Genomic DNA, 15,647 nt, shown 5'->3' on the forward strand with positions numbered 1-15,647 from the left:
CACAAATCCAATGGCCTATTACATAAAACACTTTAAGTCTTTGAATGGGTTCCTTTGAATTTAAATTTGTTTTTGTTAAATTTGAATTTAAATTTGTTGTTTCTTAATATTTGTAATGAGCTCATTTGTTTCATGTCTCACAGTATAAGTGTTTACTGCATTGCTATAATATAATAAAAAAAAGCTGCTGCACTCCGGTAAAAGACTAATAATGAATAGTATGAGATGATTATTAGTAAGTCAATGCAAGATAGCATTTACATTGTAAACAAATGATTTACAATCTAATGTAATTGGCAGCAAATGAGAGACGTTCAGCTACTGCATTATCAAACAAGTCTTTATGCATCTTTTAGATCACTGTACATTGTTGTAGAGAATATTGCTATAGTGTCAGTAAACAGTAATCTGTTACATTTATGCTGTAATTTACTCAGTTATTGAAGAAAACAGGAAATCTCATTATCAGACACATTACAGATTCCTATTTAAATTCTACAGTCACTAGAGTCTATTTACATAACCTTCACTCTTCAGAAAAGGCAACAGAGAGGCAACAGCGTAATGAGCTTGACTGAAAGTTGTTGTTTTTGTCAGTCTGCACAAATTAAATACTTGAATGGTAATAGGTGCTTTTGCACTTCTTTAGTTCCTGGAACTGAAAACAAATTCTGCAATTTGCAGTGGCGCTAGGTTACTTTGCAGGCTATAAGCAGACATTTCAATTTGGGCAGAAGCATTCAAATGAAACGAGTCCAGGCATCTCATTATATTGAAGAGTTTATTGTGTGAGGATCTTCTGCTGATGATATCTGAAGTGGCTTCTATGATTGTATGAAGCCACTTACTGGTTTGTACTTCGTGCGGCTTGTAATTTTAGTATTTTATTTGTAATCTTAAGTAAAGAGCAAAATTTATAACTTAATTTATCCACTTTTGCTTCTGATCTTTCACCTTTTTTTCTTCAGTGCTGTCAAAGTGCTACCTGTGGTTTGATATTCGCCTCACTGCATCTACATATTGTAATTGACTCTGAAATGAAGGATATTAGCGATAAGCCCTTCAGGTTTGTCAGACCTGCTTATCACCCGACCATTAGTCCTCTGGCTTCCATTTTCCAGCCATCCATCCATCCTTCACCTCCTGGTGTATTTTCCAGCAACAGGCTCAGAAATCAATTTGAAGTCGTAAAGCATAAGAAGAGGAGGCGCGCGCGCTTTCAGCTCAGCTGGGTAGTGACTGGCGCTCTCCCTACGAGGTGTTTGAGGTCCGTCAAGACGCAACAACATCTCAGGGCTGAGGCTTTGAAGGCTCGCATGGCAGATGATGTGATACAGCTTTGACTTGTGTATGGAGTTGGATGTGTGGTGGTGCTGAACAGAGAGAAATGTTGATAAAGGCTCAAGAGGATGGTCTCGTACGTAGGTTTATATAAAATTAATAAAATAAAAATTAACAATAAAATTCATTACAATTTCTGATCACTGAGGGGTCTTTAAACTCATTAGTTATCATGTGGATGGGGATTTCTACTCATGTAACAATAAAAAAAAAAAAAATAAGTTATTTGATTTTTTAAATTCAAAATCCAAAGGTTGAAAAACAAGCCATTTTTAGTTTTCAGTGCCAGAAATGGAATAAACAGAATAGAGATGCCACTTAATTTTATTTTTCTCCTATCAAAAAATGAAAGAAAAATCCAAAGACCAAAAAGTGCACTGACCCGTGACGATTAAGGCTAATACTTAAAAGTATTTTTAGCTTTTATTTTGTTTTTTCTTCAATGTACAGTATGCTATGCATAAAAAAGATTGTATAAATTGTTTTAGCTGTTAGGACATTTAACAAGAAAGCCTTCAATTAAAGAGAGAAATACACTGGGGCGTCCACAAGTTTAAAGCCCCTTAACTACAACTAGAAATGTATCTATTTTATTGCTGTCCATCTTCCAACCATTGGAAAGGAATTACTTGTTTTAGTTTCTATTTTTTTTCTATTATTTTTTTATTTTCAAGCAGTTATTGGTTTCCATTCAGCGAAAATTAAGTTCTTAAGTATAAAGTAGTTCTAATGAAATTGTTCACAGTAATGTGTGTGTATTATTAATACTGTTGGTATTAATTATTTAATTGTTCTAAATATAATATTGGCCAAAGTTGTAAGTTATTATCTTGTGGGAACAGGTTAAATTTATCTTGCACCAAAAAAATGCATAGAAAAAAAACTTGACTTTCCAGCTTAACTGCTGCAAAGAAAACCCAGCAGTATGATGAAACCACTTCACACACTGTTTTTTCACCATTGGTGGTACCTGCTCAATGAAAAGGTTAAATACAAGTGTAATTCTAGTTGCAGACAAAAGTGGGTTTTTAAAAATCTTTTTTTATGCCATGTTAAAGTTAATAGAACTAAGTGGCTTATTAGTGGTAATGTTAAGCTTTCATTATCTGAAATAAATGGTCTAAAACATGCATAATTCTTCAAGGGGTGCTGAGTGAATGACTTTAATCATTGGACTGTAAGAAACTCAGTCTTTCACATGGTGAATAGAGAGCTGTTTTTGACATTAACGTGTGAGTTTTTGTCATAATGTGATTACAGCTTTTGATCACCCCTCATATATAGAAGGTAAAAGGTAGAATTATCGGTCATTTTTTAAATAAAGCCCTGCACCTACCCGATGTGCGTATAACTACCCCTTTCAACAATGTCGGATATTCACATTCAAAGTTTTTTTTTATGCTTAAGGCATGCAACTGCAAGTGTTTACTGGTACATGCTAACGTTAAAGAAACGTAATCTTGACCTCCGATTTTGTTAATTTCTGGAACCTGTCTGGTTTTGTTGAGAAGCTTGTGTTGATTTTCTAAAGAAAGTGCCGTTATTTCCTGGAACAGTAATTCCCCGGCTGCAGGTCCACAGCTACATGTAGCAGCATGCTAATGTTAGGTAAATATGGAATCCTGGCTGCAGAAATTTTTAATTTCTCGTAGTTTCGGATCATATTCCTGCTGGAACATGTGCAAGTTGTGTTTAGAAGCTTTTACTAGCGAGTTTAACTAGAGAAAGTGCTGTCGTTTTTTTGTTTACCAAAGAAAATGCTACTCAAACTGAGCATTTCAGCCAGAGGGTGAATACAGATGTTCAGACAGTATTAGTAAAATGAAGTGTTTTTTGACCATAAAAGCCATTATCTTCTAGTAGAAATCCAAAATACAAGTATAAACCTGAAAATAAGCATTACAAGTCCTTCTTAAGAAACCTAATGGAAATTGACTCGGTCTTTAAAACAAACTGAGCATGAGAAATTTTCCTTATTGATCTGACACATTCAACCGGCCTCAGTAAATAAACAGAGATGGAAAAAGAAATGTGTTTAAGTTGTCTTGACAATGAGGATGTGCTGAACATAATGAGGCCAACACTAATGTTCCTTACATTTTACACGCTAGACACACATTACAGTAATTATCTGTAAAGGAAAAATGATGTGAATATTTTTACTTTATACTGTTAAGATCATTAAATGAATACAACTCCCACTCACTCTGGATGCTGTGCGACTTGACGTCCCTCCAGTCCTGTGAGCCGACCTCTTTGTACTGGACCAGGTAGTAGCTGATGGGTACGCCGCCATGTGAGTCAGGCTTCATGAAAGTGACGGTTGCCAAGCGTTGGGAAATGGCTGAGAGACGCACCGAGTATGGATTTGATGGTACATCTAAAAAGAGAAAATAATGACATAGTTCTCTACATTTAAATCATTTCAAAGCCACAGTATACATTTTTAGTGTGTAGGATTTAGGGGGATATATTGGCAGAAATGGAAAACAATATAATAAGTATGTTTTCTTTTGTGTATAATCACCTAAAAATAAAAACTGCCATGTTTTCATCACCTTAGAATAAGCCTTTTTTATCTATGTAGGGAGCAGGTCCTTGTCCACTCACTCAGTTTCATAGTCATTTTAGGGTTTTACCATGGATACCCGTAAAAGAAGAACTCAGCAAATCAAAATGCAACTTTTAGCGTCTGTACCTACAATATACACACCTGGAAGTCACAGTACTGCTGATCATTAAGTCAAAAGACACATCAGCAAGTGCTGGGCTCGTTGCCTATCAGTGACATGCCAAACAGCACAGGAGAAACACTGATTTCTCACGTGGCTTAATTCTGTGTTTTTACCGGTTTTGATCTGTTTGTTTTTTGGAGAAGGAGGGCTCTCTGTGGGAGAAAGTTCAACTTGTTGCAATGTGCAGTCCTCACCACTAGACGCTAATAAATCATGCTAAATCTTACACACTGTTCCTTTAAAATATAATATAGTCATACATTATGCATGGGCATTTACACAACATTAAAAATCTAACTGCTGCAGACTGTACTCGCTGCGCCTTCAACATATTACATCACTGCCTTCCCAAAATCAAACTAAATTTTGACATTATTGCCATATCCACTGTAAGCCTTGAAAGCAATTTAACACACTTCATTTCGAGGTGAGGCGATACATCACTCAGCTGCATCTTTCATTCGTCCTTGGACTTTTTTTAGTTGCAAACCAACGTATGTGCTCTTTTTTTAGTTCACTTTAAAAGCATCAGTGCAATATACACGTAACTTTGAAGACAGTGTGTAAAGAAGTGATGAGTCCTTCCACCGGAGATCATCTCTCCTCCGAGTCTCCGCTGCTGACTCAAACTTTTACAACTACACGAGTGTATGTGTGTTACCCTGATTGTGTGTGTGTGTGTATTTCTGCAGAATTGTAAGTGTCAGAACAACTTCCAAAACACATTGTTTCCTGCAAGACTACATATTAGGTCAGCTTTTTGCTCACTACTTTTCTCCTTAGCCAGAGCAATTCAATCTGCACTAAAGATAATTGGACTGCACTATTGTGTATTAGCCCAGGCTACCGTAAATTAGGGGGTACTTCAGTAAATAGCGAGGGGTATGGTAAATCAGCTGGCACTATTTGAGATTAGGTGAGGCTGAATAGGGGTTGGGAGTTGTAGTGGAATTTATCTTCCTGAGAATTGCAAATAAAGCTATTACCATTAGTAGAGAGGTAGAAGGTTACAAAGCAGTTGAACAGTCAGAGTTACTGTGAGAGCGGCGATTCGAGAGGTGTGAGATCCCTGACTCTGCACATTTGGGACTTTAAATGAAGCCACCAATCCAATAAGATCAAGTAAAAGGGACACAGTCGTGATTATCCTGCACACTCACCTGCCTGGGCCAGGATGAACTCCTGGTATCGAACTCCGATGTTGTTCCTGGCTGTGCAGTTGTAGCGACCAAAGTCTCTGTCAGACATTGGAGTCACCTAGAACACAGAAAAAAAAATCTCACATATTGCTCTTAAAACTGTCTATTGGCATGCAAATACTTTTTATTTCATTTGATATCTGCCTCCATCCATGTACAAAAGAAATAAATGGATTTCCTTTTTGATGTTCACACAGTGAAAAATCACATATCACACTGCACCAATTTAAAAAGTATTTTTTAAAAAAGTTTAGATTAAAGATCTTAACATTTGGTCACAAATTGGTTAAATTCAGTTTCCATTAAAAATGAAAGCAAAATCAAAAGTGTTGGGTTCTGTTGAGTATATTGTGGTTCTCTCTCATCACTCTGATGATGCTTTTAAGCAAAGCAAAACAGCTCTGATGAACTGGCTGTACATTTCCTGCACAGCATCAAATGGCAGAAAGACAAAGCAACTAGACAGTCAACATAGTGGAGCATTTAGCAGCTACAGACACAGATATTTCTCTAAAAAGAACGGCATCATGTTTTATTTGCTCTGGATGATATGTTCAGATACGTTTCATGCCAATCACAGCCGTTAATCTAAAAGGAGTTGGGTTTGTTCCAATGACTGACAACTTGCAGAGCCTTTGTGCTTAACGCAAAAGGCGTGATGGTGTCATATTTGGCTTGTGCACCCTCACACACTACAGCGAGCATAAACATAGCTAAGTAAAGAACAGCCAAAATGGCTGTAGCTGATGTGGAACTTTTTGTTGAATTTCTATTTTCAAATTCTGTTTCAAAAACAGTAACACTCATGCACAGACAAACTGATGCAACAGCATCACAGCTCATCTCTGCAGCTGTAGTCTGTTTACATTTGTCCCTCATCTACCCTATTGCATCCAGAGGTGTTTTGATCTACGGTCATTGATAACGCCCCTTGGAAAGTCCAACACATTCTCATTCCAACTCATCACATAGTGCTGCTCTGTCAGTGACCTTCTGCATCTACTTATGATATTTTAGGTATAATTCTGCGTCAGCTGTTTAAGTTCCTTTTCTGTGATGCCAACAAATGCACATGGTTGTTGTTCTGCTGATGTCAGGCTTGGTAGAGACCGAAACAGAGAAAAAAGTAGAGTGAACATTAGACTTCAGGGTTTCTCCTGCATGAAGAACAACAAGGCAGCCATCCCTGTCAAATTTTGTTCCGCCCCTAACTCTTGACAAAACTCTTATGGGTGTCTTCATTAAAAACTCTTTCGAACAAGCACTTGATGGATTTCTGTCAGTTAACTGAAACTGCGGCATTGCCCTGGTGTGTTGGCACTGTATCTTAATCAGGACAGTGCACCAAAAGAAGCACTGATGAAGAAAAGAGTTGTCTGTTTTTGGCTGGGCCACGACAAAGCAGATACCAGCCCAATAAATGCAAGACTATGAAGTCGTTATTAGTGTCCTTTTCCCTGCTGCTCCATGTTTTAGTACAATTTTATATCACCAGCTGGGACTTACAAACACTGTTGCAAACAGCAGTTGGCACAGATCTATGCAGTTTGTTAAAGTTGGAAAGATACTCACAGATAAACAACTCATGAAAAACATTGTTAAAACACACGACGCCTCTTTCCAACCTGATTTAGTTTACCAACGAGTTACAACTTCGTTTTTTTTATCAAAACAAGGACGATGAGTGTGTTTGCATGGACATGATCAGGTTCCTTTAGTATCCTGTTTACGTGTTTGAGCATACAAACATCATCCTCTGTTTATAAGAAACCCAAATATGAAATACTCTGAAAGAAACCAGGATGCATACAGGGAATACTGAATAACCTGATTTCTCTGTGCTCATGTAAATACCATATCTCTGAAATGATCATAATAGGGATAAGCCTCATAAATGGGTTATTCATATCAATGTAATCCCGCTCAAACACACTGCTGTCTATAAACAGCTGGATGAGAGTGTGTGAGAGACCGTCTACAAAGCACTGCACTGAAAAGAGAAGCTACAAAAAACCCAGTAAATTCACCTCTACATAGTATAGTGTCACCAAAATCACTTTACACACATGATATGATAAGACTCCGAAAACACGCTAGATAATAAAGTGTTTGCTTGAGCCAGTTGAAGCCTAGGTACACATGCATGTGTGTGCACATGATCAGGATGGTACCACCTCCGCCTCACTTTGAGCCAGGAAAAACCCTTGAGTTTGAATGGATGCTCCATATGGTGAGTGTTGTGTGAACCCTCTCATGGCTTGTAATTGCTAGTGAACTGACTTGTACCCACCTCCAGCACAGACTTGCCTCCTACGCTGTGTACCCGCGTGTTGGCAGTTCCCTCCGCGGAGATGGTGAAGCGCTCTCTCCTCCACAGCATGGTGGCAGGAGGGTTGGACATCACGTCACAGCTTATGTTCACTGGGTTTCCTTCCCAGGAGTAATAGATGGTGTGGTTGGTCAGGAACTTTGGTATATCTGTCCAAAAATATAGATATATTACCTTTGATACTTGTCTCATTTATATGTTGACTCTGCTTTTTTATGCCTCTGGGCTGGAAATAGCCATCGCCGGAGGCATTTTTTTCTCATGAACGGGAGATCTCAAGAACACCTTAAGGCAATTTCTTCAAATTAGGCACAAACGCCAAGTTGTGCTAAACAATAACCTTAGTAGATTTTGGTGGTTATAAGACAAACATCAAGGTCACTGTGACCTTGTATGTCTCATTCTTGTAAAGGCGATATATCGAGAAGACCTTCAGGGAATTTATTTAAATTTGGCACAAACATTATTTTGGACTTAACAATGAACTGATTTGATTTTGGTGGTCAAAGGTCAAGGTCAATAATCTCAGCACTGTCTTGAGGGAATTTCTTCAAATTTGGCACAAACTATCATTTTGACCTAATGATGAAGTCATTCGATTTTGGACGTCAAAGGTCAAGGTCACTGAGACCCTGCACTGTGACTGTGCCCCCTGAACCTGTCTTTTTCTCATGACTGAAATATCTCTCTAAACTTTCAGGGAATTTCTTCAACTTTAGCACAAACATCCAAAACCTTTCAAGGCTGAACTGATTAATAATCTAGTGGTCACTGTGTTCTTGCATTTGTCTCATTCTTGTGTACGCAATATCTCATGAAGTCCTTCACAAAGTATCCTCAAATTTGGTACAAAAGTCCACTTGGAATCAGTAATAAACTGATTAGAATTTCATGGTCAAACGTCACTGTTAACTCACACAACATGTTTTTTGGTAAGTTGAGTGGTTCAAGGATGCACACAACCACGAGGTGGTAATTTTTGTTTTAAGCTAAAACAAGACATTCAATTCCTAAAAGAGTAATAGCTGGTGTGTGTTGAATTTGTGTCAGCCAATTAAACACTCAATCAAAGGTGCGGCTGTGCTTCATGATCAAAGACATGAAATGACTTGCTGAGGCTTAACCCACAAATGCCTCAAAGAGAGAAGAATTTCATTAACGTTTCCCAAACACCCTCTGCAGTGTTAAAAAGAAAACTTAATTGAAGCCACCACATGTTGTTGCGGGATCTGTGTTACAATCATCTCCCCAAGAATAAAAATAAAGGATGCAAACAGCTCATTTGCCCCAGCAAATAAGAAGGGCAGTAATGGAGGATCATGGCGACGAGCTGTTGTGCGGATTTCTCTCGTCCCAGTCAGCCCAGCTCAGTCGGAGAGGCATTATGGTTGTTTTATGCTCGCTTGCAGGATTCCATTAAAGAGATTGATGCCTGGCTCTCTGTCACAGCCGAGGACGCGTTATCCCCCTGCAGCCTGCAGTGACTTAGTAAATGAGTTCATTAGTTCGGTGGCAGCGGCTGCCTCAGCCCCGCCACACTCCGACTCACAGCCTGTGTCTTTCCGCAGAGTGGGAGTCGAGTCTGAGAGCAAGTTGTCAGCTGTGGCTCCGTAAAAACAAGTTTGGAGTGTAATGACAGCAAGTTTGCTTCATGGTTTTGTGCATGTATATGTGTTTTCTTTTTCCACATGAGGATGCCATTAAACTTTTTCCAAAATGTCAAGTTTTCAAAAACGATGCAAAATCTGTGAACCCAAAAGTCACCTCAGCCAGAGGAGGAGAAAATTGGTTTCAACATGACAACAGAGAGTCATTTTTTTACCCTTCCTGTCTCTCTGAGTATATTTGTTTGTCTGCCCTCTCTCTTTGTTGTTCCACTGAGCATCAAGGTGGAGAAAAAAAATTTCCATTGGTCTTGTTCAGGCAACAGAGCCGCTCTCATAATGAACCTAATAATTCCGAGGCCAAAATGGAGATCTTTGCTTCAGAGCTCATTAGGCAGGGGATAGCCCGCCCCAAATAACCCCGAAAAAACAGCACTGAGGAATGGGTGCGCTCCTTGGGAAGCAGGGGAGCTGTCGGCGGGGGAACAAGGCGACGCATGATATCCTCTCCCTAATTAACCCTTCTGAAGGCTCTGTGTGTGTGGTTTCGAGGCGGGTGAGTTGTTTACAATAATATAATGATCTTCGGTAAGAAAAACAGCCACAGTGTGAAAAGAAATATTAGAACTAAGTGCGGCTGAACTTTTGAACTCGAGACTGCAGGGGCGCACGGGGTTCTCGCTAGGTTGCTGATTTGACTTCTTAAACGTTTGTACGTGTTTCATTTTCACATTAAGGATCAGATAGCACTAATGGAAGTGCAGAGAGTGGAGGAGTGAGTGGGGTTACATGAGGTCACCAGGGCCCCTTAAACAAGTCTTCTCTTATTTGCCTGCAGGCAATTGTACTCTTATAGATGCAACTCTTGCAACAATTTATAAGCCCTGTCATCTACTCACTTGACTTCAAATTGTTGTTTCTTTTGCTGACAAATGTTAGTATTTGCTTCAGAAATGTAGTTATTTGCATTTTCCAAATAAATAATTAAAGGGTAACTTTGGTACTTTTCAACCTGGACCGTAAAATCTGCAAAACAGGCTACAATGTAACCACTCTGGGCATTTGAGCAACATCAGTTTAGTTCAGTAAAAGAGCTGATTTTTGCCACTGAAAGGCTCACATTGTTATTCAAAGTGTCTGACAACATTATGGAAATGATCTCCACAAAGATAGACCTTTGTGTTTAACCAGAAATAGGCCCGAAACCTCCGTTGCCAAACCCACCAGGCTCCGTTTAAATTGACAGTAATTTTACCAACTTAAAACGCACAAACACAAAAACATCACTAAACCTGCTTGGTTTGTTTTTCCACTAATCCAATAATCACCAACTTTCGTTTAATTTAACCCTTAATTAACCAAGTTAGAATTGAAAACATCCTGGTGAGTGGGAGTCTGGTGGGTTTGACATAAATGATTTTGATTAAACAGAAAAGGATATCACTCCTGAACAAAAAGATCTTTCTCTGTTGGGATCCTTTCTATAAATTAAACAGAATAATAATCTTCTGTCAGTGGCAAAAACAAGCACTTTCAGTGGATTTAAAATGAACAGTGTCAACATGCCCGGAGTGCTTGCAGCCTGTTTTGCTTAATTTCTCTCAATACTGGACTCAAAAAAAAGTTGTTCCCATTAGTCACTTAGACCCAAAACATGTGAAAATAGAGTCCAGGTTGACCAATATCAAAATGACCCTTTAAATATTGTCTTTGAGACAAAAATATGTATATAATATATTTTTTTTAAGATCAGAAAGACAAATTTGTTCAATATGCAGTCTTGTGTACCGACAGTTCAGCCACACAGGTGTTTTCACTTCCTTGTTAATTAGACCTCTGATCAGGACAGCATGTGCAGTTTAATTACCTTTCAACACACATTCTGACAACAAACATACTCACATTCAATGTCCAGAAACATGCTCTTCTGATGACCTCCAATCCTGCTCAGCGCTTCACAGTCAAAACGACCCAAGTCTGCAAGCCTCACACCGCTGATGGTCAACACTGACTTGCCGTGACGACCACGGACTTCAAAACGTCCGTCCTGGCTCTGAAAAGACAAACACATATCGTGCATCTTAACATTTTGCTGTTCTGTTAAGGTAACAAACAAGAGAAGGTAAGAAACTCAAGCTGTGAAATTTATTTGTGGACACTCTTGTTCGTTTCAGAATTGGCATTTACATCCCTGTAATTTCCACGCAGTAAATGCCCTAAATAGGCGGTTTGGTGTGTGAACGGCTCATCAAAATCAACCCAAACACAACATTTGTAGTGTGAGAGAGAGCAGCTAATGACATAGACCTTTGGCAGTGAAACAGGAAAGAAAGATTATAGTTGTTATGTTATTTTACACTATATTTAAAGAATTTGCCATAGCCGTTCTTTCAATGTGTAATTCTGGATTGAGGTATGAGGAGGTGAGCACAAAGTAAACATCACCCCAAGGAAATAAATTACAGAAAGTTCCGCGTCCAACTTTGTGCGATTTAACATCAGCCCCCTTGATCCATCCTGACCCGCCTTGCAGACAACCGTCACTTGTCACACGGAGTCGGGGTTAACGCAATAAACTGTCGATTTATTACAAGGTCATTACATCTGTATGAAGACAGATGGTATCAATTTGAAGCAACGGGTCAATTACAGCAGACGAGGCTATCATTCCCGTAATCGACATTTACTCGTAATGAGAAAAAACACCCCAGGAGCATCCTTGTTGCAGACACTGTGCGGCTGTAGCCTCCAGACTTTCACCTAACAGATAACCTTTGGCACCCTGAAGAAACTGCTTTCAGAGGTCCTGCCCGTGATGCGCTTAAGAGCTGCAGATAGGTTTTTGTTTGAATTGGATACAGTGGCGCCCCATAAATTTTCCTTAGGGGTGGCCAGTGAAAATGTTGCGGTGGCACACAAAATTCAGGAATGTGATTATGCTGTTGAAGTATAAAATAATTTTTATGCATAAGTCTATTATTTTACAGTTAATATGACTTATTATCAGGAAGAGATTCATACAAGATATACTGCCCATTGTGGACACTGATTTACCATTACACCCATTGTTCTACATTATAGAAGGGATCCCTCATGGAGCTATGGATGGGTGAAACATTTACATGCTGCACATCCTTATTTTAGTGGGAAAAAAACCTTTATCATGGCTCAAACTAATGGCAAGACAGTTTAATGAAACGATGAATGAACGGCTTTGTGAATCTGTCTCTTGTAATCTATTTTTATTTATATTTTATTTAATTCATTTATTTTGCACACATTGCCATAATTTAGAATTTGTATGTTTTTTGGCTGAATTGCAAATAGTACTTTCTTTCTTTACTTCTGAAAAAAAACAAAAAACAAGTTATCATATGTGCATAGACAGGTATTCTGTAATCAATACCAATTATTACTACTTATTACTACTAAAACTTTTCTTGTCACAATTCATAATTCATTTGGACAGTAAACATACGTTTCTAAGGGCAGAGAGGGTGCCAGAGTGCATAAAAAGAACATCAAAGTAGTGCTTGTTCCTCAAACAGAAAAAATAAATCCTTAAAAAAAAAAAAAACAATTATAAAAATCCTGGGAAGAATTTTTGTTTTGCTATGTCACTATGTTTGGTACAAATGGACGCTTTAGGTTGTCTAGTTTCACAAGATACCAACACTTTCACACCACAGCCTCTTAAAGACACTAATATCAACCTCCAATAATAATTATTTAATATACATTGTCCAATTTATGCAGAGTGACCATTACAACCCCGAAAGAAGCCCTGTATCACTATTATTTCAACAAATCAGATGATAAACATGATCAACATGAGCCACAAAAGCTTTTGTTTGCCTCATTGTTTCTTCTTCAATACAAATGTGTAATGAAGAAGTCGCTTTGACATTCTCTTTCGGCAGACGAGGCGCCGCCATGAATAGGAAACACAGTTTTAGTTGAGTTCTTCTTATTATTCATAGAGTCTGAGAGTGCCGTGGGGTATTTTCAATGTAAGTACCCACCAAACGGCACATGGCATACATTAGGGTTGCAATCTATCCTGGGCTCTTGAAGCCTTTGTAAAAAAAGAGCATGTATATCAATGCTGGCAGCAACATATCATGATTACACTATCACTGTGAAGTAACGCTGGAATGAACCGGCTTGTAAAATCTGAGACACACATTCTTCTTTTTATGATGTTGTCCACTGATGTGGACATGTTTTATGAACACCATCAGCCAATTACTGGAGTGGACACACATTACACAAGAGCTTTGTGACAATAAAAGAATATACAATCAGGAGTCTTATGACTAAAAACATCCATTTGACTTGCTTTCCCCAAATTCTTGCTTTCTAATTAGTCAGTTAAGTCAACTTGGATAAACAGCTTTAATAGAGTAAAAATAGAAGAGAAGTTATTTAGCTCAAGGCCTGCGAGTTAATGTACGATTGCACTCAAATTAGTATTGAGAGTTTGTTTCTAATTAAGGAATTAGAACTAAAAACAAAAGACAGTTGAGGATGAGAGTCAAATTAGGCTCCGAGTAAGCCCATTAAGAAGCACAGGGATACCCCACAATGCTTTGGGGTTTAATTTGTGGCTACAGAATGATTCTTATACTTTTCCGGTATCTTACAGAATATGCAACAGATAGGGATACCCCACAAAGCTTTGGGGGTTAAGTATATATATATATATATATATATATATATATATATATATATGTATATTATCTTGGTTTTAGTGTGCTCATGTCCTATGATGTAATAACCAGTTTTCAACCATATGCGGCAACAGCCAATTCACACTTAATATACCAAGTTTACAAAATTATACTGAAAATGATGTCAAATCCAATTGTATTTTTATTCATCTCGATTGTATGAAGTTTTTAATTAAGTGAAAATGACCAAAAAATAAAAATGCATATATTAAGCATGAATTGACACTTGATCCCGGTCAACAAGAGAGACGGGAGCATTACAGATGTGAAAGTCCGTTGACAAAGCAAAGACATTTTGAGACACGTTGGCCCCTCTAAAGGTTTCTGCACAGATTGATTGATTTTGGGCTGTACTGTCACTTTTTTGAGAAGATTGTTAGCACTCTCATGCTGGTACTCTAAATATGTTGCTAGCTTGGCTTTGCATAAAAACTGAAAACAGGGGGAAACTGCTAACCTGGTGGTACCCACCAGGTTAGCAGTTTAGCACCTTTAAAGCTCAGTAATTAGCATTTTTTATCTTCTTTGTAGTCCCTGCTGTCACTGTGAGGTTGCCAGGCAACAAGCAGAGACTCAAGGAAGTCCCTACTCCCCAACAAGACCTGAAGTGACTGTACATATATTGTAACAATATGTAAAGACAAGTAGTTGCCCTTTTTTCTACTTCTTGACCTCCACATTATTGTATCTGCATGTTTCTGTGCTCCCACTTACTTGTGTATTTGCATATTTATAAGTAGGTGTGTGATATAAGTCTGTGCACATCCTGCACACCTCCGCCATAGATTTCCCTGTAAATCAATGCACATCCAGCCCCTCCTAATGCCCCTCTGCTTCTGCTAATACTCATTAGGTGTCTAAGCCTCATAAGCCCCGGCCTTGAGGCCCCCTCTCCTCTGAATCACGCTCTCTTTATGTTGTCTCTCTCGGACCGCTTTAGCATTATCCTGTTTAGAATAGCTTATCTTTGCTCTTATCTCTGCAATACTATCAACCAATAGGGTGAAGCAGCTTTTTAAAGGGCTCAGTTGTGCTGTCATTGTGCTGCCGCTGCACACTTGCTTGTTTGCCTCGGCAGCTGAGGTCAATGGGATCGGGGGAGAGTGTGCATTGAATAGGAATGCTGAGGGATGAGGGGAGGAGGAAATCTTCCAGGAGGGAGCCTCTGAGTCAGGAAATTACTCGCTAACCACCGCCCCCCCCTCCTCTCTGCCAACTGACAGGGTCTGTCTCGAGACAGCCCCTAAAGCACAGCCTGTTTGATATGCAGCTCAGTCTGACGACAAGGCAAGTGGCCAGACGTGAGCACAGTGGCGAGTCACATGCACACAGGCACATGCATGTTCCTGCAGCACATACTGTAAACACGTACGAAGATAAGGGGCAAAGAAATGTGGAAGTAGAGGAGATGAAAGGACAAGCAGGTGAGCAAAAGGAGGGCGGAAATATGAAACGATATGAAATCCAGTTCCTATCTGATCCATAACACCTCTGAATGGCTGCGGTGAACATGTGAAGGCAGATCTCCAATGCAATCTCACAAATACGATTCTGGAGACTGTTACTCCAAAAGAATTTTCAGATATTAAAAATGTCAGCTGTAAATGTCAGCGAGGCTGAAAACACACTAATTCTGTCGAGCATTGCTTATTCAGTTTGGCTCTGCGGCTGAACACTGGGTTTTCATATTTGCACCACAATGATTATCG

General features: G+C 38.9%; 1 protein-coding gene across 1 annotated transcript in view; it reads right to left on the bottom strand.

Moving 5' to 3' along the window:
- The window catches only part of LOC121962626 (neural cell adhesion molecule 2-like), a 337,501-nt gene that overhangs the window by 34,395 nt on the left and 287,459 nt on the right, over nucleotides 1–15,647 (bottom strand). The window contains exons 9-12 of the mRNA XM_042512843.1: nucleotides 11,111–11,261; nucleotides 7,566–7,753; nucleotides 5,237–5,333; nucleotides 3,548–3,721 (exon numbers count right to left, since the gene is read on the bottom strand). Coding sequence (XP_042368777.1) covers nucleotides 3,548–3,721; nucleotides 5,237–5,333; nucleotides 7,566–7,753; nucleotides 11,111–11,261 — 610 coding nt within the window. The remainder of the gene's footprint in view (nucleotides 1–3,547; nucleotides 3,722–5,236; nucleotides 5,334–7,565; nucleotides 7,754–11,110; nucleotides 11,262–15,647) is intronic.

The sequence above is a fragment of the Plectropomus leopardus genome, chromosome 24 (assembly GCF_008729295.1).
Source record: "Plectropomus leopardus isolate mb chromosome 24, YSFRI_Pleo_2.0, whole genome shotgun sequence".
In the NCBI taxonomy this organism is placed as follows: Eukaryota; Metazoa; Chordata; class Actinopteri; order Perciformes; family Serranidae; genus Plectropomus; species Plectropomus leopardus.